We start from the raw sequence: 24,946 nt of genomic DNA, 5'->3' as shown, positions 1-24,946 counted from the left end.
CATAGGCCATTGCCTATAGCCCTCTGCAGCTTAGAAGGCAATTAAATACCCAGAAATGTAGTGCAAACACGAAGTGCTCTATGAGACCAGGAAAGGCAGAGATAAGCATGGACCAGTGACCGGAAGGACCCATGGTGGCAGTAGAATTTGAGGGCAGTAACTTTTGGTTCATGGTCGATCCTTGGTGAAGACTCAGTTAATAAGCAGAGAGCAAAGTATTCTGGGCAGCAGGGAGAATAAGCAAAGCTTCTGAGACAGGGAGAGCAAGTTATTAAGACAGTGGGGAAACCAGCCCAGAGTTTGGCCAAGGCTGTTGGTAAATAAATGATGTGGTTAAGGGAAGGATATTAGGTCCCTGAACTGAGATGTCACCTCAGAGGCCCTGGAGATGGAGTCAAGGTCTGTGAGCAGGATGGCAATGTAATGAACACTATCGCAAACAACATTGGTCAAGGGGTGAAACTCAAGTTAGACTGCAGGCGAGTCCATCTAGAGTCTCAGCAACCTGAGAGGCCAGGAAAGCCTGGACTTGTGGAGAATGTGGTCTTGCGAGAGGAGAGGAGTGCTTACAAGGAAGCAGTCAAGGCATTTGGCAACAAGGGGAAATGGCTGAGAATACTGGAACTCTCCCCCTGAGCAAATAGGCTTTGGGACCTCACATGAAGCTCAGGAATCAGATCTGGACTTGGGCTAGAGGTGGGGTCTTCCATGTCAGGGGATGAAAACCAAAGGACAATAAATAAATAAGTACAGAGGATCCGAGGGCAGTGAAACTGTTCTTTGTGATAACGTAATGGTAGAGGCACGTCATTGAACATTTGTCCAAACCTATAGGATCTACAACACCAAGGCTGAACCCTACACTAGCATCTCTGGATCATGTTTGTCAGTGTAGGTTCATGGATTGTAGCAAATGTGCTGCTCCTAGTTTGGGATGCTGATAGTGGAGGAGGCTGTGGGGCAGAGGGCATAGGAGAACTCTCTGCTCAATTTTGCCAAAAGTGCTCTAAAAAATAAAGTTTTTTAAAAAAACAGAAGCAAACAATCAGTAACAACAAACATAAATTGCCAGAGTTGTTTTCAAAGACCAAAAAATCCATATGTGAACAAGGGTCAACATGTGACCTAAGAAGGAAAAAAACCATCCTGTTAATGCAACTCAAAAGCCATTAGAACAGAAGAAGCATGTGGGTGTCGATGTAATAAAGAAGGCAGAGCCTCTGGCCTCACCCACCAATGGGAGACCCACCCAAATGAAGGGCAACTGTCAGACCTGCAGGGGGACAAGAGTGGTGAAGGAGCCATGAGCCAAGGGCAGGATTAAGGAAATCCCACAACAATGTTGCCACTTCTTGTTTGTGACATGCTAACAAGACAGTCGCAGCTTGTTACCACAATGCTGATATTTTATAGAGAAACAGAAGATAGAAAACCAGGTCCTTTTCTTGCTTCTGTGATTTTTTTTTTTTTTTTTTTTTTTTTACCCAAAGCATTATTTGCTGTGATTCTGACTTGTCTGTGAGTGCAGTGTTTAAACCAATCAGTGTTCATTGTCATGGTATACATTATGTTTCTAAGGGTTTTGACCTCTTTGAATAAAGGGATGCTCTGGTTACCTGATATCACAGGCAGAAGACCCATCAGAACCTGAAACAAGATCATTCAAAATAAGCATATCACAATAGGTTCAACAGTCCAGGATTAATCTCCCTTCTTACATCATACCCCCTTTCAGGGACTCCTGGCTTAGATTGCATATTCATGAATAGGTCAGGTTTATTGATTACATAAAGACCCATATTACAAATAAAGTTTATAATGATGGAGACTAAAGCATATAAATTTTATTTTTTTAAAAATCTGTCAGATAAGCCTTTAAAGGTACTGCCTGACAAGTGCTTTAGTGTAACCGGGGATCATTACACATGCTCCAATCGGTCTCAGGATGAATTACCTTTGTCTCCCGGAAGAATCAGTGCTGACCAGGATTATTGCTTTAATAATGCACATTCTGCTGTTAATGTTTACCAGCTAGCTAATCAGGGCTCCAGAGAATTCATGCCATGTTTGCATTATTACAAGGTAGACATCATTTTACAATTAACTTCATTACAACTGGAACACAATCATATAGCATTACATTTTTTTTTTCATTTTTCACTGCCAGGCTTGAAAATAATTAAATATATACACATACAACTCTAGGTAGCACTTATGCATATAAATGATCCTTATATCCATAAGGATACATAAATATTCTCACTCATACGAATCCATGCAATTATTATGAGGTATATTTACAACCTTTAAGTAAAAAGGGATTGTTCTGTGTAACTATTACATGAAATAAGATTTTTCACTTTTTTCTTAACCATACAATAAAAAATCTGAATCACAAATTAGGCACTGGGGGACCATGCTAAAACCACTGTAAATATCGACTCTCTGCACATATTGAGTAGGCTCTGAATTGCTAACTTAAGAGAAAAATAATCACAGTGTTTTACATACAGGCAGTAATTTGGAAGTGTTAAAAAAAAGGACTTGATTCCATATTAAGCAGAGTTTTTAAATTGTGCTTTATGTTTGAGCAAAAGAAAAGAATATTTTCAAAAGATCCTGCACTTAAGCAATAATGACGTCTTATATCACTCTCTCCTCCTCGTAGGCCTCGCAGCGCAGATTATTTTATGCAAGAAGCTAAACGGATGAAACATAAAGCAGATGCAATGGTGAGACCTCTTTCTTTCCAGATACAGTCCTCCAAATTACGTTTGTACTGCAGCTTCATCACTGGGGCAATATAGCTGGGTAATTATAAAATCTATTACAGGGATGGCTGGGCCTGTTAAATGGAGAAATGTTTATATAATCAAGTGCTCATAGCCCAATAAATTATGACTTCAACCAATAATGTCTGACTGGGAGAAAGCCCTGGATAAATGAGTATTTCAATTTAACCCTAAGGTTTGAATAGTAACTAGAGCCAATAGAGTCAGTGGGTGGTAGTATTTTTTTGCTTTAAAAAAAAAATCCAGATTTGCATTTTCCTCTCTTGTTAGCTTGGCCAACGCTTGGCTTGGTCCCAGGATCAAATTTCTTTTCAAAAAGACTCATGTTCTTCATGTGCATCTGCTACAATGAATGCTTCCCCTGAACTATACAATGCAGAAACTATTATGTGCACATAAAACCCTAAAACCATCATGATTTGATGTTTTCAAAGAATAACTTTTCTTGCTTGAATACTCTCCTATTTTGGAAAGCTTGAAGCTTCCAGGCAAGAAATAGAAAACTTTTGGTTTTGTTTTTCTTTCTTTTTTTTTTTTAAGAGATCATAGGGTTGTTCCATCTTAAATGCTCATCCAAAAGGACCCCTTCCTACCTAGTAATTCCAGTTTTATTCCCCTCCAGTGTTCATAACTGACATCAACCAGAGTATTAAAGATGGAAAAGGCATTTTAAATGATTTTTCAAAGTATTATTCCAGTGTTGAAGGTATTTGAACTTTAAAAAGTCCCCCTCTCCCAGGGTATCAAGGTCACCCACCAAACATTTATTTGTACAAGGTCCACTGCCGAGGTACACTGGTGAACAGAGAAAATGTCCATTGAGTGTTGAAAAATAGAGAAATGGAAAGACAGTTCTTCCCCACAGAGTTCCACAATCTAATGGAGAGTTCCGGTCTTCCAAATAAACTGATGGCATGTCCCCTATTGGGAGACACATCAAACTTTTAAGCAGAATGTTTTAGTCAGCTTTTTCGCTGCTATGACTAAAAGACCTGACAAAAACATTTTAAGGAGGAAAAGTTTATTTGGGGGCTCACAGTTTCAGAGGTCTCAGTGCATAGACAGCTGGTTCCTTTCCTTGGGGCTCCAGATGAGGCAGAACGACATGGCGGAAGAGTGTGGCCGAGGGAAGCTGCTCACGTGATGATCAGGAAGCAGGGAGAGACTCCATTCACCAGATACAACATATACCCCAAAGTCATGCCCCCAAGGGACCTGCCTCCTCCAGACCCACCTTGGATTACCACTCAGTTAATCCCATCAGGGGGACTGAGTTACTGATGGGGTTAAGGCTCTCATAATGAAATCTTTTTTTTTTTTAATAATTTAGTCTCAGTTTAATTAAAGCTAGGAAACATATATTCCAAACTTTTTTTTAAAGGTTGCCTAGTAAGAAACCTCAACAGCCATACTGTGAAATAGTTTTTATCAGGCTTATTAGCCATAATCTTTTTTTTTTATTCTAATTAGTTATACATGACAGTAGAATGCCTTTTGACACAACCATTTGTCTGGTTGTGCATGATGTAGGTAATCATCTATGCACATGGGGTAATAATGTCCTGTTCATTCTACTCTCATTCCTACCCCCATGCCCCCTCCCCTCCCTTCACTCCCTTCTGTCTCATCCAAAGTCCCTCTACTCTTCCCTAGCCCCCACCTTATTGTGAGTCAGCATTGCATATCAGAGAAAACATTCAGCCTTTGGTTTTGGGGGATTGACTTATTTTGCTTAGCATGAGAGTCTGCAGTTCCATCCTCTGAACTTTCTTGCATTGTCTCACACGTGAGCTTTTGGGGGACACCTCACATCCAAACCATAACACAGAATGAGATTTTCTGCCTGTATCCATCCTCCGGGGTTCGCTGGCCTTGCTCATCAGTGTCATCTTGCCCCACCCTACCTTTTCTATTGACTATTTTCCAAGTAATACTGCCCCAGCCAGGCTTGTCCCCTGAAGCCTCTGAGCCCACCTGTTCTTGCCAGCCAGTGGGCATGTGCCCCTGCAGAGCTTCATGCTCACACACACGTACAAGCTCTCAGGCACCCTCAGCATCTCCCGTGTCCAGGCAAATCACACCATTCCTTCCCAGGCCTGTTTTTAGGTCTCCTCTTTGAAGCATCCTCAGCCTCTCCATAGCCCCATCACTCACCCGCTTCCATCCATCTCAGTGGTAGGGGACTCCTCCTCCTGCATTTTGTCAGTTAATCATGAACTGCTTTGCATATGGAACTGGTTTGTAGGTGCATGTTTTCTCTGTCCAGATGTACTGTGGGTTCCTGGAAGCAGCTTTGTGTATCAGGTACACATCCCCCAGAGCTGAGCGCTGTAGACCATGCTTACTGAATGAAATTATTTACTTACTCTGAAGGCATTGCCAAAAAAAAATGTTGCCTGTTTGGTTTTTTAAGCTGTTTAAAATTTTGATTTGCTAATGAGAAGCAGTTTTGCAATACAGTTCTGTTTTCCAAAGTATTGATTCTAGGGAGTTTTTGTTTCATTTTTGTAGCAAGACTTAGAATAATATGTATGTGTCATTCTTTGAATATTGGGGAGATGTTGTGATCCAGACAATATGTAATTATCTTCAGAGAGTAGCAATATATGGAACCAGGAACTCAATGTGTAAGTTTAATATATGAGAATTTCATAATAGAAAGCTGATTTGTGGCTATCCTTGTGGACATGGGGAAAGATTAACATACATGACTTCAGGTAATCCAAAAAATTATATTCAGTGTCAATTTTCAATTCATGTCCCATTTTGGTGAAGCTGAAATGGCGCCTTGAGTTTTATCTCTTCTCTTTTCCCTTCATCTTGCCCTTACATGAAGTCCTCACCATTAATAAAAAACACTTGAGAAGAGGAAGAGATGTAAATGTCATAAATAATATAAAAGATAATAACCAGTGCTTTGAACTGTCCAAGTTGCAGTGTGCAAAAGAAAGTGTGGTTCAAAGCTAGGCATGATGGCGCATGCCTATAAACCCAGCAACTCAGGAGGCTGAGACAGGAGGATCACAAGTCTGAGGCTAGCCTCAGCAAATCAGCAAAGACCTCAGCAATTTAGTGAGACACTGTCTCAAAATAAAAAATAAAAAGGAATAGGGATGTAGCTCAGTAGATGCTGCATAGCATGGAGGAATAGGAATGAAGTTGCCAACCCTTTAGAAAGAGACAGAGACCACAGCTGCCATGAAGTCCTGAGCTTTGTTGATTGGCAGCTGTCCCAAGCCTTTGCCATGCTATATGTGACCACATGCTCATTTCCCCAACCTAGTGGCAATTCGAGAAAACAAGTAGTACAGCAGTCTTCCCTTATCTGAAACCACAGATAATACCAACCTTTATATGTACTTGTTTTTCCTATATATTCACCCTATGATAAAGTTTAATTTCTAAATTAGGCACAGCGATTAGCTAATAATAAAATAGAATAATAGGCTATGATAAAAAAATTTAAGCTTATAAAATATCCACTTCTAGAATTTTCCTTTTAACATTTTTGGGCTGTGGTTGACCATGAGAAACTGAAACCATGGGAAACAAAATCGTGACTTCACGAGGGGACTACCGTCTCCTAGGTCTTTCTTCCCTCGGCTCCATTCACAGAATTCTGAAACTCACAAGTTAAAGTTTCTCAAGTAAAGCGTGTACACTGTGGGGCAACGGTGAGTGTCAGGCTCTCGTTAAGGGAGACGCTGTGCATTCTGTTGATCAGGTGGAGAAGTTTGGAAAGGCCCTGAACTATGCTGAAGCAGCCCTGTCGTTTATCGAGTGTGGAAACGCCATGGAACAAGGCCCGATGGAATCCAAGTCTCCTTACACCATGTACTCAGAGACTGTGGAGCTCATCAGGTGAGCCGTGATTTCCTGCCGGGGTAGGGAGGAGCCTGAGGGAGGACTAGATAGGCAGCCAAGAGCATCCGTCTGTCCACCGCACCTTCAGCCACTGGAACCCCTGGTTGGGAGGAAGCTAAGTCTCGATGAGCCCTGTTCTCGCCTAGGTTAGGAAAGAGTCTTAATTACAGTAGATGACTCTAGTTAACACTAAGGTATTACGTATTTCAAAACAGCTAAAGCAGCGGTTTTTGAATGCTCTCACTTTAGAGAAATAATAAATGCATGAGGTGGTGATATGCTCACTACCCACATGTGATCAATGTCCAATGTACCCATGTATCATACTGTCAAACTGTGCCCCACAAAGACGTAAAAACCGTCAGAAAGAGAAAGAAAATAGAATAATGTTGACCAGATTAGATCATGATAACATGTATGTACAAATACTAACAAATCCCACAATTATGTATAATTATAATGCACCAATTTAAAAAAAATGGGAAAAAAAGAAAAAGAAAAGAAAACCATACATTTGTGAATTTTTTAAAAATAATGCTGAAAATCCATTTGCCACTTAAATCTGCACCTTGTCCACCAAAACTGACATTCTTCTTCCCCACTGAGAACCACTGGGGGGCCAGGAGCTCTGGCAGGAGGTAGCTTACCACAAATGGGAGAATCCCTTCCTTCACCAGGGGACTGTGGGAAGCAGGCAATGATCCATGAAGGGCTGCCTCCAATAGAGTCCAGCCTGGGGAACCATCCCTCCCACTGGCCACCTCACCTCAGGAGCGCCACCAGGGACCAGCTGGGGCCCTAGGGCATACCAATATAGTACCAGCAAAGCTCTGAAAACTAAATTATAATTGGATCACAGCCCCCAAAGTAGCCCAAGGCTTGCCTGCTAAACCTCAGCAGGATAACTGCTAAAACAAGAGATTTAAATAGGATCCAGAATCTCCTAACATAATAGCCAAATGTCCAGGATACAGCAGAAACTCACCCGCCATACCAAGAACCAGGAAAATCATAACTGAAATGAAAACAGATCAGTTGACATCCATGTCACAATGAATCAGATGTTGGAATTAATTGGCGAGAATTCCCAAGCAGCCATCTTAAAAATTCTCCAGTAAACAATTACGTTTCTCTTGCCACAAACAGAAAGCAGAAAATCTTGTCGAAATTTTATTTAAAAAGAATCAAATAGAAATTATAGAACTGAAAAAATATAATAATAGAAAAAAAATCACTGGGTGGGCTCAATCACAAAGGAGAGATAAAGAATACAATCAGTGAACTTGAGGACAGAAAGTAGAATTTACCCAATCTGAGCAAGAGACGAATGAATAGAAAAAATTTTTTAAAAAGTGAAGAGGGCCTCAAGCACTGTGTTAGTCTAATTTCTGCTGCGCTAGCAAAATACCACAGACTGGAAAAATGATAAACAATAGAAGTTTGTTTGGCTCTAGAGGCTGAGAAGTCCAGGATCATTGTGTGGCATCCAGTGAGGGTCTCTGTGCTGCATTACCCCACGGGGGAAGGGCAAGGGAGCACAGGTAAAACAGGAAGGTGGCCTGAATTCCTCCTTTTTATCAGGATCCACTCCCTCAATAACTAACTCACCCAAAATGAATCCATTAGTGAAGGTTCTGCCTCCTGAGGTCCCACCACTGAATACTGCTAACTTGGGTAATTTCCAACATGTGACTTCTGTGGGCATATTCAAACCAAGTAAGCACAGTAACAGGAGATCCAACGTTTGTATCACTGGGGTCCCAGAAGGAGAGGAAAAGAGAGTAGGACTGAGATAGTGTTTGAAGAGGTGATGACTGAGCGTTGCCACGTTTGTCAAAAGACATCAACCTACAGATCCTGGCAGCCAAGGAAAACCCAAATAGGATAAGCCTGACAGAATGCAGGCCAGGACACATCGTGATTCTGTCCCTGAAAACTAAAGACAAGGAAATCGTGAAACCATCAGGGAGAAACAGCACATCAGCTGGGGGAGAACACCCGTTCAACTGACCGCCCACTTATCTGAAATCGGGGAGGCCAGAGGAGGTGATGTGACATTTTTTCAAGTGTGGAAAGAAAGGACGAAATATCAATCTGTGGATTCTAGATTCAGTGGAATATTCTTCAGGAGCGGAGGGAAATAAAGATATTATCAGACTCAGGAAAACAACAGTGTTTGTCTCTGACAGACCCCCTTAGCGATTGACTGCAGGACCTTCCTCAGCAGAGGAAGGAATCTGCACACATCAGGAAGGAGAAGAGAACAGAAATACAGACACGTGCAACCAACTGGCCTCCTTTCATAAATCTTGAAACAAAAATTATACCACCATCTGATTCTCAGGGTAATTATTTAGAAGTAAAGAAGATAACAACTTCCACACTCCACTCAAGGTGGTAAAATGTTGATACTGATGAATTCTGAGAAGCATGTGTAAGTGTATTGTCACACCCAAGAACAACCACTGCAAATGCTCTGCACAGAGACACACTCAGAAACCGACAGATCTGCACATCGAGGAGATGAGGCCATGATAACAGACTGCTTATTAACCCAGCAAGGCAGCCTGCTATGCCAAGAGCTTCCTAGAATGATCTGGGTTAATCCCCACACAAGGCTGTGTGATCACGGCACTAGTTCTGTTTTAGGTAAGGAAGTGAAGGCTTAGGGACATTAATACACTTAAGCTCTCACAACTAAGTAACTGAGCTGGGATTTGAACCTGGGACTCTCTGACCATTGCACACATTACCTCAGTTCTCTCAGAGAGTCTGCATAGGTGACCTGATATGTTACTGGGAGAAAGCAAAGGCCACAGTCCCCCTAGTTCAGAGAAGTGAATGGAATTGTTTCTCATAATGCACATAAATAGAAGCCAATGGAGATTAAAAATGTACCCAGATCATTTACACTGCCATCAAGGTAAGAGTCACATAACAAAGACGAAGGGGTCAATGGAGCACCCACCTGAGCACCAGGGGTGCAAATTCTCCTGGAGGTGAGCCCAGAAGCATTGAACCTCACCTCCAAGTGTCACCACTCAGCCATACGTCAACACTTGGATTAACGGGCGTGTTACCATATGCTTGACTAGTTCTTGAACTGCTACCCCTCCTGCCCATCTGCAGCATTTGAACTTGTATTGCTAAAAGCAAGAGTAGTGAGGCATCATAAGAAAGATTTTGTTCATTATATCACAGTGATGTGATGCTTGGGGGAAGAAGAGCAATGTCAGAAGGCTTTTAAGAAAGAATTATGAGCGGCACTGGGAAAATCTAAGTACTGGGTGGAAAGAACTAACAGCATAGAAGTTCTGTTATTACTAAGAGAGTTCTTTTTGTTTTATTCCTTTGCTTTCCCTCTCCCCACCCCCTTTTGCTTTTATTTTTGTTTTTGATTTTAGATATGCTATGAGACTAAAAACCCACTCGGGCCCCAATGCCACACCAGAGGACAAACAACTAGCTGCATTATGGTGAGTGCCTCATTGCAACCTAAAAGAGTGTCCTCAGCCCCCCAGGTCCTCATTGGCAAATCATGTGCTAAAATGCATGGTTTTTTCCTGGCACCTTTGAACATACAAAGCCCCATGCTGTTCTAACCGCCAGGGAGAATCCAGACCATTTCTTTTTGCTGTGCCATGCATGAACAGAATTCAGTCATTGAAAATCGACAGGTCAATTACACAAGGGTAATTTTTTTTTTCTCTGTGTGTGCATGTGTTTTAAAATCAGGTAGGTCCCTGCTTTAGTCATTTGAATGTACATGTGTCGAAAAGAGTTTCTCTTGTGTTTGATGCTTTAGATGCAATCAAAATAATTCATGTGTTGCTTTAGTGGCAGATCAGTCTGAATGAATAAAGACGGTGCTTAAAGCTCTCAACGCATTAAACTGAAGAGCGGCTCATTATACTTTGATAATAAAATCACGTCTTTCAAAATGTTAGCCAATATATAAAAGATTTTTTCTGTACTGATAATGATTACAATGATAACTATTATGTGATTATAATAGCTTTCTCCATGACATCTCCTCAGGACACCTCACCCCACTCCCCAGATCTCAGAACACCTCTCTGTTGGTTCTTCCTGTCAAAGGATCCAAATTTTTTTCTTCTTCAAAAGCTCATTCCACTCTAGAATCTAATCTACACATTAGAGACTCAAATGGAATCTCAAAAACCAGGACAGCAACATAGACAAAAGAGAGGGTCTCAGGTTGTTTCACTTCATCATATCATGTGGAGTTTGGGCTGTTAAGAGACTATTCAGGCTCTTGCGATTCTAGTACGTCAACATCAGATCTGAGTTAGCAAATGATTACTAGCAAAAAGCAATCAAGAAAGGATAAGTCCAGGAAACACTACCTGTGCCCTTTTCTTTACTAAAGTTCCATATTGGGATAAATAAATTGATGATAATTAATAACATTATCATATTAGATATAATACTTATATGTAAATAATAATTCAAATATTGGAGACAATATCAAATGATGTAAACTCTCAACAAAGTGTTTTTTGTTGTTCATGATTCACACTCATTATTTATATTATCTATTTAAGCTAAATATCGTGTAATAAAGTATTAAAAAGCAAAGGTAATAAAAACAGGTAGAAAAACTGACCTATTCACAAAGCCAGGGTAGCTCACCCAGGAAGCAGTGAAAGCTGTGGCTAGAGCTTCCTCACGCGGCTCATGGAGAGAGACTGCCCTCTCGTGGTAGAAGAAGGAAGCACCAGGCCCTGTTCCCACAAAGTGATAAATCTCATAGTCCAAAATAAGCTAAAGGTGAATATATTTATGGAGTACCACGTTGGAATTTTGAATTGTATTCTGGGGACAAAAAGAAGGTCAGGTCATGTACGTACATACAGAAACATCTTAGATACATAAGCATGGTGTAAATACCAAGTCACTTGGAATGGCATGACTTTGGTAAAGGCTTGTTTCTGAAGGACACACTCCTGTTCTGAAGGGCTCACTCCTCTCCTTCCGCTGCAGCTATCGATGCCTGGCTCTCCTGTACTGGCGGATGTTTCGGCTTAAAAGGGACCACGCTGTCAAGTATTCAAAAGCACTCATCGACTATTTCAAGGTACTGTCTGACAGATGAGCAGCTGCCTGCTTGTGTTCAGGTGCCTCCCTGTCAGGGGCACTTCAGAAAACCCTGGCAGCACCCACTGCTCTGGGGCTAGTACAGGTCACCTCTATCTCCAGAAATTGCATTTATGACACACTTGTGCCTGAAAGCTCAGAGAATGGGCTTTGAGAGCCTAGCTAATTTACCCCCTGCCTTCTTGCCCAAGTATTTTTGTGGCCTCAAGAAAAAGAATATCCAGTTATTCCTTCCAGGGTCCTAGGAAATAGATCTATAGAGCAGACATAAATTCCTCACATCCAAGAGAAGATTTCTTCTCTTAGAAGATTTCTTCTCTTAGAAGTAACTACTTCCAAGCCATTACCCCTTCGTTATTCTCTAGTAGCTAACTTAACTTTTAATGGAGGTGCTATTTAAAAGGGTAAGAGATGGATGATTAGAAACTCAGAGACACTAGATAGCAATGTGTAACTGTAAGGATTGAATTCTCAACCATGGCAACTTTCACTTACCTCGGGGAATGAAATTATTTTCACTGGGAGAATTTTTTTAGATGGCAAAAAATAACAACAAAAGTCCCTATCTGGTGTACTGTTGTAAAGTGAACTTGAAATTCATCATTTGTTTGAGATTCCTGGGCCTGTTCTCTGTTTATCCGCATAAATCCAGTATCCTGTCCCCAAGCCTTGTTTCAGCTACACCACCTTCCCTAAAAATCATTTATTCCCAACTTCCACTTCTCAGAGCTTGTCTGACCAGGTAATTCGGGGTCCCTTGGGATATTTTTAGCATGGTGCCTCCTTCCTGAGTGTGCAATTAGAATAACCAAGTTCAGAGCCAAGGAGATAACTTTCCTGGCCCTTTGGTGGGTTATAATGATGAGAACTGGCACAGAGCCTTCCCTTTACAAGATGGGTTGTTTTCCGAAATTCAGAATCTAAGAGCTAATACCAAAGAGAGTTGTTTCAATCAAGAAAAACAATGCTTGAAGAAATAAGGAAGTTGGCTGGGGCTGGGGCTCTGCGGTAGAGCACTTGCCTGGCATGTGTGAGGCACTGGGTCCGATTCTCTGCACCGGGTGTAAATAAATAAAATAAAGGTCTGTCAACAAGTAAAAAAGAAAATATTTTTTAAAAAAAGAAAGAAAAAGGGAAGCTGAATTCTGGAAGCCCAAGAGGGTTACAACCAGAACTTTTAAGGGACAACAGAAATAAAGAAGTTCTTAATTTACACATGCAGTCCAGGGGTACATAGAGAACAGGTAGAGAAAGGAACCTGAGCTTCAGACTTCTCCTTCAGGAGTTATTAGCATTTATCCTTCATCTGATCAACATTATTTAATATATTAAAAATATTAAATATTATTCATATTAAAAATGAATAAATTAGCCAGATGCGGTGGCACACACCTGTAATCCCAGCAGCTCAGGAGGCTGAGGCAGGAGGATCGCAAGTTCAAAGCCAGCCTCAGCAACTTAGCGAGGCCCTGAGCAACTTAGTGAGACCCTGTCTCAAAAGAAAAAATAAAGAAAGGGCTGGGGATGTAGCTCAGTGGTTAAGCACCCTAGGATCCATCCCTGGTACCAAAAAAAGAAGAATATATTAAAAATATTTGAATGTATTTTTAATCGGCCAAGGATTGATCCTATGTATTTCTGATGTGTATGATTTTTGATACATGCATACATTGCAGAATGATAAAATCAAGCTAATTAACACATCAATCACTTCATATACCTGTCATTTTTGTGATGGGAACTTCCAAAATCTACTCTGAGTGATTTTCAAGTGTACTAGACGTTATCTTTAATTTTAATCACAGTACATCTCCAGAATATGACCCTCCTCACTGAAACTTCGAATCCTTCCCTACCCTTTGTTAAGTACAAAGTTTCAAAACCTTCAGGTGACAGTGACAGTTCAGCTGTAGAGAATATGTTTTATTCATCCAGAACCGTCTCTGAAGGGGGACTTTGTTCCTGCCCATGTTTTTGCCATGGCGCTTCGGGGCTGAATGGGTTCAGCCATTCTTCCTGTTGGACACCCCCTTCTAGGTGGTTTCTCCCATCCCCAGGCCTCCCTCCCACTTTCCCCTTGGTGTTCTTATATCCAGAACACCCAGAACCATGTGGTGAAGTGAAACACCTTCTTGGGGCCCCGAGCACCCCACCGAGGAAGGTGCCAGTCACATCACGGCAGGAAGGGGAGATACTCCCTCCAAAGAAGGCAGTCCCTTCTCTAGTTCTCTCCATGAAAATGGAGTCATTTCCTGCGACAGGTAAAAGTGACTGGTTTGCAAGTCTGTCCTGTATTTGTACCTTGCTGTGGAGCCTGAGTCCTGGCGGGCCATTTCTGGCCATTTTGATAACTCCACACTGACACTAAAGAAACCAGCCACCACCTGGTAAAGTGCCTTCCGACCCAAAGAGATGCATCATCTGGGAGGAACCAGGCTGAGGATGTTTTCTTGTCTCTGAAAAGGAAAATTCACAAGAGCATCACAAAGATGAGGTTTCTTCGCCTTTAGTAGATTTCTCTCCAGGAAAACATTCTTGGGCCCTCAAAGGAAAAAAACTGTGCATTTAGCAACTTTCTTTGCCAAAGGGGAAATTTTTCTGTTTTGGTTTGTTTGTTTGGTTTTTGGTTTTTTGCAATACTGGGAATCAAACCCAGGGCCTCACATATGTGGGCAAGCACTCTACCACGGAGCTGCACCCCACCTAGAAAAAAAAAATTCTATTAGTGCATTATAGTTATACATATTATTAAGGGTGACTTTGACATAATTATACAAGCATTCAATATAATTTGTTTCAGTTTAGTCCTCAGTACTTCTTCTTTCCCTCCCCACCCGCCCCCACCATTCCCTTTCCTATATATACTGTCTTTCTTCTATTTATACTTTTTTAAATTAGTGCCTTATGGGGCTGGGGTTGTGGCTCAGTGGTAAAGGTCTCACCTGACACATGTGAGGAACTGGGTTCAATCCTCAGGACCACATAAATTTAAATAAATAAAATAAAGGTATTAAAAATTAGTGCTTTATGGATATATATAAAGGTGAAATTCAATATGGTATATTCAAATGTGGATATAGGAAAATTTGGTCAGATTCATTTCCTATTCCTCCCTTTTTAAATGTCTGATGCAAACACTTGGTTCCTGCAGCAGTAACATCTTAAATCAGAATATCCAAATCATTCAGAGCTTTTGAATGTCTTATCTGTTAAGAAACTATATTTTCATCTGTTCTTTTTGGAGTATTTAAGATTAGATTCCTTTAAGAGAAATGCTTTTAAACTTTATAAGCTATGATGCAAGAATTTGATGACATCTACTTTCAGGCATTAGGTGCATAACAACAGTTCTTGCAAATAACTCCTAAATTTAAATATAGGGTATGCTCAGGAGGGGTTGGGGAGCTTTCCTGCTCTTTTATTTCCTTTTCAGAAAAATTAGAGTAATTTATGATGAGAACAATCAGAACTGTTCAGACCCAAAGACCCCCAGGATTGTCATTTAATTTGATACCTAAAGTTTGTACATAGAAGCCCAGGGGTGAGCCCTTCAGTTACCCCACTTTGGAGCCCCACAGTCCAGGCAGTGGCCCCTCCTCAGCTCCAGAGAGGGAGCCAGCAGCCTTATTTCCCAGACCCAGTTTCTAAGAATCTGCATCTTTTCTGTGGTGCCTTCTGTGATTTCTCCCCACCGTCACCTGAGAACGTGTTATGGTCTTCTGTTTACCCTTAAGCAGATGGAACTCACTGTCCTTGTCTCTGTTTTCCTGCAGAATTCATCCAAAGCTGCCCAAGCCCCGTCTCCGTGGGGGGCCAGTGGAAAGTAAGTTCACTTTTCCCAAATGCAGTAAGCCAGGCGGTGAGTGCATGGTGCTTTCTGTGCCCTGATGGGCTGCCCCGCCTCGCCTGCTCCCGACCTCTCCACTCTGGTTTTTCTACCTCTCCCATTCCAGGAGCACTGGAACCCCATCCCCCATGTCTCCCAACCCCTCTCCCACCAGCTCCGTGGGGTCTCAGGGCAGCCTCTCCAGTACCAACGCCCTGTCCCCATCGACCATCGTCAGCATCCCGCAGCGCATCCATCAGATGGCGGCCAATCATGTCAGCATCACCAACAGCATCCTGCACAGCTACGACTACTGGGAGATGGCGGACAACCTGGCCAAAGAAAACAGAGGTGTGCATACTGCCCCCAGGGTGTGGGGACCTGCCGAGGCTGGGGAGAGCCAGACCTGGGGATCACTGCGCAACTTTACGTGGCCTTTCAAAGAAACAGAAGCTGTCGTCTGCTGTGTGATACCTTTCCTGATCTCTCCTCTCACTCAGAGCCTTGAGTGTCTTTATTTACCTTTATCCTTTCTGTGGAAGATGGTGTCACATACATCAGATACAGATACAGGTGCAGGTGCAGATAAAGGTGCAGAAACAGATACAGGCATAAATACAGGTATAAATACAGATACAGGTGAAGGTACAGATACAAGTGTAGGTACAGATACAAGTGTAGGTAAAGATACAGGTGCAGGTACACATACAGGTGTAGGTACAGTTACAGGTGTAGAAATAGGTATAAGTACAGGTTCAGATACAGGTATAGGTACATATACAGGCATAGATACTGGTATAAGTACAGATACAAGTGTATGTACAGATACAGGTATAGGTACAGATATAGGCATAGATACAGGTATAAGTACAGGTATGAGTACAGATACAGGTGCAGGTACAGATACAGGTATAAGTACAGGTATGAGTACAGATATAGGTGCAGGTACAGATACAGGTGTAGATACAGGTATAAGTACAGATACTGGTGCAAGTACAGATACAGGTATGGGTACAGATACAATTGTAGGTACAGATACAAGTATAGATACAGATACAGGTGCAGATAAAAGTGCAGGTACAGATACAAGCATAGATACAGGTATAAATACAGATACAGGTGAAGGCACAGATACAAGTGTAGGTACAGATACAGGTGCAGGTACAGATACAGGTGTAGAAATAGGTATAAGTACAGGTACAGATACAGGTGCAGGTACAGATACAGGTGTAGGCATAGATACAGGCATAGGTACAGATACAGGTGTAAAAATAGGTATAAGTACAGGTGCAGATACAAATACAGGTGTACTTACAGATACAGGTGCAGTTACAGATACAGGCATAGATACAGGTATAAATACAGATACAGGTGAAGGTACAGATACAGGTGTAGGTACAGATACAGGTATAGAAATAGGTATAAGTACAGGTGCAGATATAGGTATAAGTATAGATAACAGGTGTAGATACTGGTATAGGTACAGGTGCAGGTACAGATACAGATATAAGTGCAGATATAGGCATAGATACAGGCATAAGTACAGATACAGGCATAGAAACAGGTCCAGGTGTAGATACTGGTATAAGTACAGATACAGGTGCAGGTACAGATACAAGTATAGGTGCAGATATAGGCATAGATACAGGTATAAGTACAGATATAGGCATAGGTACAGGTACAGATACAGGTATAGGTTCAGATACAGGTATAATTACAGGTATGAGTACAGATACAGGTGCAGGTACAGATACAGGCGTAGATACAGGTATGAGTACAGATACAGGCATAGATACAGGTGGAGGTACAGATATAGGCATAGGTTCAGGTATAAATACAGATACAGATGGAGGTACAGATTCAGGCATAAATACACGTATAAGTACAGATACAGACATAGATACAGGTGCAGGTACAGATACTGGTGCAAGTACAGATACAGGTATGGGTACAGATACATTTGTAGGTACAGATACAGGTATGGGTACAGATACATTTGTAGGTACAGATACAGGTATAGGTACAGATATATAGATACAGGTATAAGTACAGATACAGGTAAGGTATAGATGCAGGTATAAGTACAAATACTGGTGCAAGTACAGATACAGGTATAGGTACAGATACAATTGTAGGTACAGATATGCATATAGGTACAAATACAGGTACAGGTACAGATACAGGTGTAGAAACAGGTATAAGTATAGATACTGGTACAAGTACAGGTATAAGTACTGATACATGTGCAGGTACAGGTATAAGTACTGATTCAGGCATAGGTTAGGTACAGATACAGATGCAAATACAAGTGTAGATATAGTACAGATACAGGTATAGGTACAGATACAGGAGTAGATACAGGTATAGGTGTAGACATAGTCAGAAGTACAAATACAAATATAGGTACAGATATAGGAATAAAAATATATATACATTTTTCCCATTAGACAATAAACAGCTACATGAAGGTAAAGACTATATTTCATTCGGCCAGAGGCTGAGGCAGGAGGATCACAAGTTCAAAGCCAGCTTCAGCAATTTAGCAAGACCCTAAGCAACTTAGTGAAACCCTGTCTCAAAATAAAAAATAAAAAAGGCTAGAGATACAAAAAAAAAAAGAAAAATCAAAAGAAATAATATATATATATATATATATATATATATATATATATATATATATTTCATTAAAATTTGGACTCCTGAGACCCAGCCCAGTGCCTGAGACCCAATTGGAGCTCTGAAATATCGACTGAATGAGTGAATGAATGAATGAATTAGGGTTAGTGCTAGCTCCCTAAGTGCCTGCTGCTGACAATTGAAAAGAGAACCCATTTTACGTGGAGTGGTAAAAGCTGAATTTTTAAATAATTTTTTTTCTGATAATAACAATCATGCATGTTTTCTGTGACTAAATTCGTGAAGCATAATAAACCATAAAGAAAAAAAGTTCTTAAGTCATCAGTAATCTTAGAAATGACTGATAAGTAAATAAAACATTCTACCAAGTTTCTTTTAGCCTTTCTTCCCAAATATGCATTATTTTTACCAAAGTAAAACCATAGTGAATATAGTTTTAAATCCTTTTTTCACTTAACATTATAGCAAGCATTTTCTCATGTCATTAATTTGCCAAAAAACTCTCTTTGTAATCGTACTGTAATGCTACCATAACATGTTGGGTATATGATCACAAAACTTGATATTGTGATATTTGTTATCACAGTGTTAGATATTTAGGTTTACTTCTAATTTTTTTTCCCACTTTTGGTAGAAAACACTCCCAATGTTTTTCCATATCCTGATAAGTATTTCTATAGAAGTCATTATCCATATTTCTGGTTATTTTCTTTGGGAGAATAAAATAAAAATAGAAGTAGAAATTTGGGGTCCACGGGTACAGATTATTTTAAGATAACATATATCGTTTTATATCTTAATATATATTGTTACCTTTTCTCCTGAAAAATTGTATCAAGTTACTACTCTCCCCCCAGCAACAGGTAAGAGTACAAACCTGAGTTCACTTTCAGGCCCCTGAATGAAAATTATGTCTCTATGACAGCATAAATCTTTGAGGTCAAGAGCAGCATGTCCACAGTGAAATGAGGAATGGATGAGTCACTAGTGCAGGAAATTGTTAATAAAACCAGATGGTCTATAACATGCAGCCAAGCTGGTGCCCCTGGGAGTGAGTCCAGTAGGAATGTCATGGTGGTCAAAGGCCACCAGGAGCAGCTCATTAGAGGAGCTAGAATGGAACAGGGTTTTGAAGAATACATATCACTTGCATGGCTGAAGTGGGTTGAGGTGGGTTTCCCAGGAAGACAAACAGGAGGGATAAATATGTAGAAATATGTATGTCCAGCCGGGCACAGTAACGCACATCAATAATTCCAGTAGCTCTGGAGGCTGAGACAGGAGGACCATGAGTTCAAAGCCAGCCTCGGCAAAAGCAAGGCTCTAAGCAACTCAGTTAGCGCCTGTCTCTAAATTAAAAATACAAGATAAGGCTAGGGATATGGCTCAAAATATACATGCCCACTTTGGAAAACCCTGAGTGAGCCAGGTTCTAGATGGCAATACAAGCCATCCTCAGCACCACATAAAAGTAAATAAATAAAATAAAGGTTAAGGGCTGGGGATGTGGCTCGAGCAGTAACGTGCTCGCCTGGCATGCGCGGGGGCGCTGGGTTCGATCCTCAGTGCCACATAAGATAAAATAAAGATGTGTCCACTGAAAACTAAAAAATCAATATTATAAAAAAACTTCTCTCTCTCTCAAAAATTAAAAAATGAAAAATAAAAATTAAAAAAATTCAGGTAAAAAAAAGAATGCTTTAAAAAAAAAAAAGAAAAAGAAATAGTAGACGTAGTTTATTTATTTGGGTATAGAATGAGTCCCCCACCCTTGGATCTTATTTTGTTCAAGGGTATGCAGAAGTCACAAGATGGAGCAGGAGATCTGTGATTTTGTTGGACCATAATAGTCCTGAGGATGAAGTAGCACACCTAGCCTGTGTGGCACACTTAACCACTCTCTCTGTCCCCTAGAATTCTTTAATGACCTGGATCTGCTCATGGGGCCTGTCACCCTGCACAGCAGCATGGAGCACCTGGTCCAGTACTCGCAGCAGGGCCTGCACTGGCTACGGAACAGCGCCCACCTGCCATAGGGACCTCACCCTGGAGCCCGGCTGTGCTCTCATCTCCAAGATGGCTCCATGTTTCTGGACACTGTGCTGCTGAAATTCCCAGCCACAGCATTTATCAAGCTGCATTGAACACTTCCTTTGCATCAAGCAATGATCTTTTCCCAGGGCATGTGTGTATTTACGTGTGGGTGTATAAGAAGCTGCCTGTGTACGTAAGATACACAGTGCTTCAGAACACATATTCTTTGTCTGGTTTCCATAATCCCAGGCTAGACAATGTGATCAGGAGTTCCTGGTTAGAGGAACTACACATACACAAACACACACACACACACACACACACACACAATCACACACACTTCCTTTTCCAATTGCTAAATCATGACTTCTCCAAAACTTCAACCAAAATCTGATGGGTTAGTTCACCAGGTGCAATACAGCACACCAAAAGCTTAACTGCCAGTGAAGATGAACCTGACTCTTATATTATTGATTACTTTCAGTATTAATATGCTGTTTCCCAATTATTTTTGATGGGTGTGTATTAACGGGTAATTGAATAATGAAAACAAGTCAGTTATTTTTGTGCCAGAAGTTTACTAGATTGCATGTTACCAAATCCCCTGCCCTTCCTCTAATACCCCCTTCAACATTATTATCAACCAAACACATCGTAAGCAAAGGGATGGATTCACACAGCCTTCCCTGACGCCCCATGTTATGACAGCGGCACTGGGATTCAGTGACAACTCAGTGTCTTTAAAAATCCACACACACGGGAGCAACAGCCACTGTGCTTTGGAGCTGGGCTGGGAATTTAAATGTGCACTGTGACAACAAGCCCTCCAGGCACGTGCATTTCTTCCTCCTGCCACTGTGACTTGGTGGCTGTAGAGCCATGTGGCTTTTGTCAGCCAGAACATTTCAAGTCTTTTCTTTCCACGGTAGCTTTCTTGCAAAATTTCTTGGCCAAATGGGGACATTGCCTAGAACGTCCCTTCTCTAAGAGTCCATCTGCTGCCTATCAGACTGAGAGCTCTCAGCTGTCCTAAGGCGGTCTGATTCTCTCTGTGCAGAATGGGCCACCGCTGGCCTTGGCTGCGTTTTGATTTGGGGGATATTTTTAATCAGGCTTTGATTAGCAAGCTGCTTCCCGTGCGAGGGAACTTATTCCTGCACCGATTGCCATTCTGTCTGAGGTAGCACTGCCCAAAGCGTCTTGCTTACGTCTTGTGCATCTAGTATGTTTACGTCTTGCCTATGGCTCTTCTTTTCTTTCTTTCTTTTTTTTTCTTTAATTAAGTTTACATTTTAGTTTTTTGACATCTTGTTTACAGTGTTTTTTTTTTGTCTGAATTTTGTTTGGTAGTATTTTTGTCATGTCCTAGATTTAGTCTTCTTGTTAAATATATTTGGATATGAAATACTGGTAAACAGAAAATGACTCCTCAAAGTTAGGGTCTGTCTTGCCACCCTTTAACCACAAAGAGGATGTCCTTGAGGCCCCTTACTTGACAGAATTGCACCAGGACAGTCTGAGAAAGACAGGTGTTGCAATCTATGAAACAGTCCCTTGTTCAAGGTGATGGTGGCACCCATATGCTAAGACTGATATTTTTGCAGGTTTGGTTGCAGTGATAACATTTTGTTAGCTTGGTCTTATGGTGGGTGGGAAATAAGATATCTACAATTTCTATGTTCTAAGCCATTGATGCAAAACTGGACAAGAGATTGACCAACTTTGGTGATTTGAATTAATTGACAGTGAGCAAGTGAAGCGCCTGTGAAGTTTGCATTTGACTTTGACCTTCAAGCACCTGAAAAATACTAACAGTTCAGGTTGAGCATTCCTCCTCCAAAATGCATGGGACCAGAGTGTTTTAGATTTCAGGTTTTTGAATATTCACATACACACAATGAGATATCTTAGGGAGGGGACCCAAATCTAAACTGAGATTCATTTATGTTTCATGTACTCCTCAGACATACAGCCCAAAGGGGATTTTATACACATTACCCGAAGGATATATTTTTAGTATACTTGTGTTTTGACTGAGACCTGTCACAGGAGGTCAGTGTGGAATTTTCCATTTATGACGTCATAGGGACATTCAAAATATTTTAGACTTTGGAGCATTTTGAATTTTGGATTTTTGTATGAGGGATTCTCAGCCTGAATTTTCATCTTACATTTAATTTACCCAAGTGAAGTTCTTCTTAAATCCCTTTCACTAATTGTTGGCAGAGTTCATGGTCCCATCTTTGGCTGGATTTTTTATTTTGGTACCAGGGATTGAACCTAAGGGTGCTATACCACTGAACCACATCCCCAGCCTGTTTTTTCCTTTTCCTTTATTCTTTTTTTTTTTTTCTTTCTTTGAGACAGAGTCTCACTAAGTTGCTCAGAGCCTTGCTAAGTTGCTGAGGCTGGCTTTGAACTTGCAATCCTCCTGCCTCAGCCTCCTGAGTTGCTGGGGTTACAGGCATGCACCACCACTCCCAGCTGGAAACTTTAATCCAAAGAAATATCTGATCTTTTTTTTTTTTTTTAATTCTACTTACTTTGAGTGAATGCAGATGAAAAGTTTAAACTTTTACATAAAGTGGCCCTTGGTATCTGCCGTGCATCCCCAGGGAGCTTTCTTGCTCCTGCCTGGCTTTAAAGTTGCAGGCTTTATGGAGGCACCTCTGAGATGTGCTTCCCTGAGAAGCCCAAAAGGTGACCTCTGGGTGGTTGAGCTAGCACACGTTCAAGCAGCAGGGTGATGATCCACACATTTCTCATCAACACTTCTAGAACCTGATCATTTGGGGAGATGGTCAGAGCATTCAGGTCCTATCAGTGTCTCTCTTTCCATCTACAGAGTGTGTCAGGCAGCAGTTCCTATTGGGTTTGGAATAGCTGATTTTGTTAAGGACCCCTCTTCTAATTGTTACTTCTGAAATCATTCATAACTTGTTCTTTTTCCCTAGTCTGGTTCCAAGTTGAAGCATCTTTCTTGTATTTTCTGATTATAAATGTGGTACCTGTTCATTGTAAATATTGAGACGGGTGTGGTGGCGCACACTTGTAATCCCAGCAGCTCAGAAGGCTGAGACAGGAGAATAGTGAGTTCAGAGCCAGCCTCAGCAACAGAGAGGTGCTAAGCAACTCAGTGAGACCTTATTAAAACCCAAATAGGGCTGGGATGTGGCTCAATGATTGTTGAGTGCCCCGAGTTCAATCCCCTGTATCCCAAATAAAAAAAAATTGAAACAATGCAAAAAAGTAGAAACTAGTGTCAGTCTCTGATTGTCTCAACCCCCTGAGACAACCATGGTTCATGGTTCGATGTCTATCCTTCCAGAGAGTCTTGTGTTTAAACATATAATGTTTTTTAACCTTTCTTTCTATTTGAAGACACGTTCTTTCCTCAGAAGTTCAACACAGGTTCGACTGACCTTGTCCGCCATGACCTGAATGGGTGCCACCCTTTTATCACAATGTTAGAACTGTCTTTGAGAGAGAGCAGCCCAATTATTTTCCTGATCAGACTTTGGCATTAGTTAATACTCTACACAGATCAGACTCATGTGCAGAATTGTGCCTGGAGGGAGAGATTTGGTTAAAACAGATATTTCTGGAAACTTTCAAATTTGCAAATGGAAACTTGGACCCACTATCTAAAAAAGAATGTACTGGAAAAATAATCTGAAGAGTTGACAAATTGTGTGCTAGATTGAACACATGGAATGCAATGCAATGAGATTTTTTTCTGCACCAAAACCTGTACAACAATGATGTGTGTATTATATAACAGTGATGTGTACATTTCTGACACCCCATACATAATATGCACAGTTTGTATAAATGCATACATTTAAAAATATATATGTACAATACAGCTAACATAAAACTGTAGTACGCCTGACGAATATTACTAGTGCCTAACATGGAGTATAAGTCACTGCGTGTTCAAATCACCTTGGAAGTGCAGTCATTGTTATAAAAATAATCAGTGAAGCCAACGTTATTTATGAACCACATCTTTGAAACTGTGCAGTAGCATATACATATATATTTTTAAATGACATTTTTCACAGTTTTCCAGAGTTACTGTTGAAATCTGTATCACCAAAAGAAAAAAAAAATGGCAAGATTTTTTTTAATGATGTAGACACTCTTCAGACCCAGTAATCTGCGTGTGATTTCCTGTTTGTAGATACCCAAGAGACTTCAGCGGTCACCAGCCTTAATGCATGTACAGGATATTATTGTGACTTAATTTATCTGCAGTTTTTAATCCATGTGAAATTGGAATTTATAAACGGACTTGGATTAAATATGTCTGCCTTTCTAAGGTTGCAAACGTTACATTAAATGATTTATGTTGTAAATGAGAGAAATCGAGTTGTACGAGAAAAATGTCCACCAGTTTCTGTGAATATGTTTACAAAACATATTGAAAGATGTTCACATCAGAGGTATGGTTCCCAGCTCATCATCTCTTTAGAAGCGGCCTTGTTTCCTGAATGTTCTCAGCATGGCTTCCATGGATTATCATTGCTAAGTCTGATAATTTTTCACAGAAAAAAAAGTATGTTTTTTTCTTTCATTATGACTATAGTTTACTACCTGTCTTTCCCATGTCCCAACACTCGTGCGCGCGCGCGCACACACACACACACACACACACACACACAGGTGAACATCT

At 40.9% G+C, this 24,946-nt stretch overlaps 2 protein-coding genes across 4 annotated transcripts in view; both read left to right on the top strand.

Moving 5' to 3' along the window:
* The window catches only part of Aff3 (ALF transcription elongation factor 3), a 534,054-nt gene extending 509,462 nt beyond the window's left edge, over nt 1-24,592 (top strand). For all 3 annotated transcript variants that reach the window (XM_046440319.2, XM_058578305.1, XM_058578304.1), the window contains 7 exons: nt 2,669-2,732; nt 6,517-6,653; nt 10,061-10,132; nt 11,661-11,754; nt 15,548-15,597; nt 15,728-15,951; nt 20,152-24,592. In XM_046440319.2, coding sequence (XP_046296275.1) covers nt 2,669-2,732; nt 6,517-6,653; nt 10,061-10,132; nt 11,661-11,754; nt 15,548-15,597; nt 15,728-15,951; nt 20,152-20,273 — 763 coding nt within the window. In that variant the 3' untranslated portion in view covers nt 20,274-24,592. The remainder of the gene's footprint in view (nt 1-2,668; nt 2,733-6,516; nt 6,654-10,060; nt 10,133-11,660; nt 11,755-15,547; nt 15,598-15,727; nt 15,952-20,151) is intronic.
* Nucleotides 15,962-18,225, top strand: LOC131424060 (putative per-hexamer repeat protein 5). The gene is made up of 2 exons (XM_058578306.1): nt 15,962-17,368; nt 17,399-18,225. Exons 1-2 carry the CDS (start codon nt 16,143-16,145, stop codon nt 17,667-17,669), a joined length of 1,497 nt encoding a protein of 498 aa, XP_058434289.1. The 5' UTR covers nt 15,962-16,142; the 3' UTR covers nt 17,670-18,225.
* Nucleotides 24,593-24,946: the final 354 nt, after the last annotated feature.

The sequence above is a fragment of the Marmota monax genome, unplaced genomic scaffold (genome assembly GCF_021218885.2).
Source record: "Marmota monax isolate L192 unplaced genomic scaffold, Marmota_monax_Labrador192_F-V1.1 WCK01_AAM20220418_F8-fsc00210, whole genome shotgun sequence".
In the NCBI taxonomy this organism is placed as follows: domain Eukaryota; kingdom Metazoa; phylum Chordata; class Mammalia; order Rodentia; family Sciuridae; genus Marmota; species Marmota monax.
The sequence above is the reverse complement of the archived record's forward strand: the minus strand, read 5'-3'. Positions and strand labels throughout refer to the sequence as shown.

Excerpts from the sequence above, each read along its gene's own strand:
- LOC131424060 (XM_058578306.1), top strand. The coding sequence starts at position 16,143 with ATGGTGTCACATACATCAGATACAGATACAGGTGCAGGTGCAGATAAA. Across the intron at positions 17,369-17,398 it reads AGATACAGGCGTAGATACAG|GTGGAGGTACAGATATAGGC; the intron begins GTATGAGTACAG and ends GCATAGATACAG.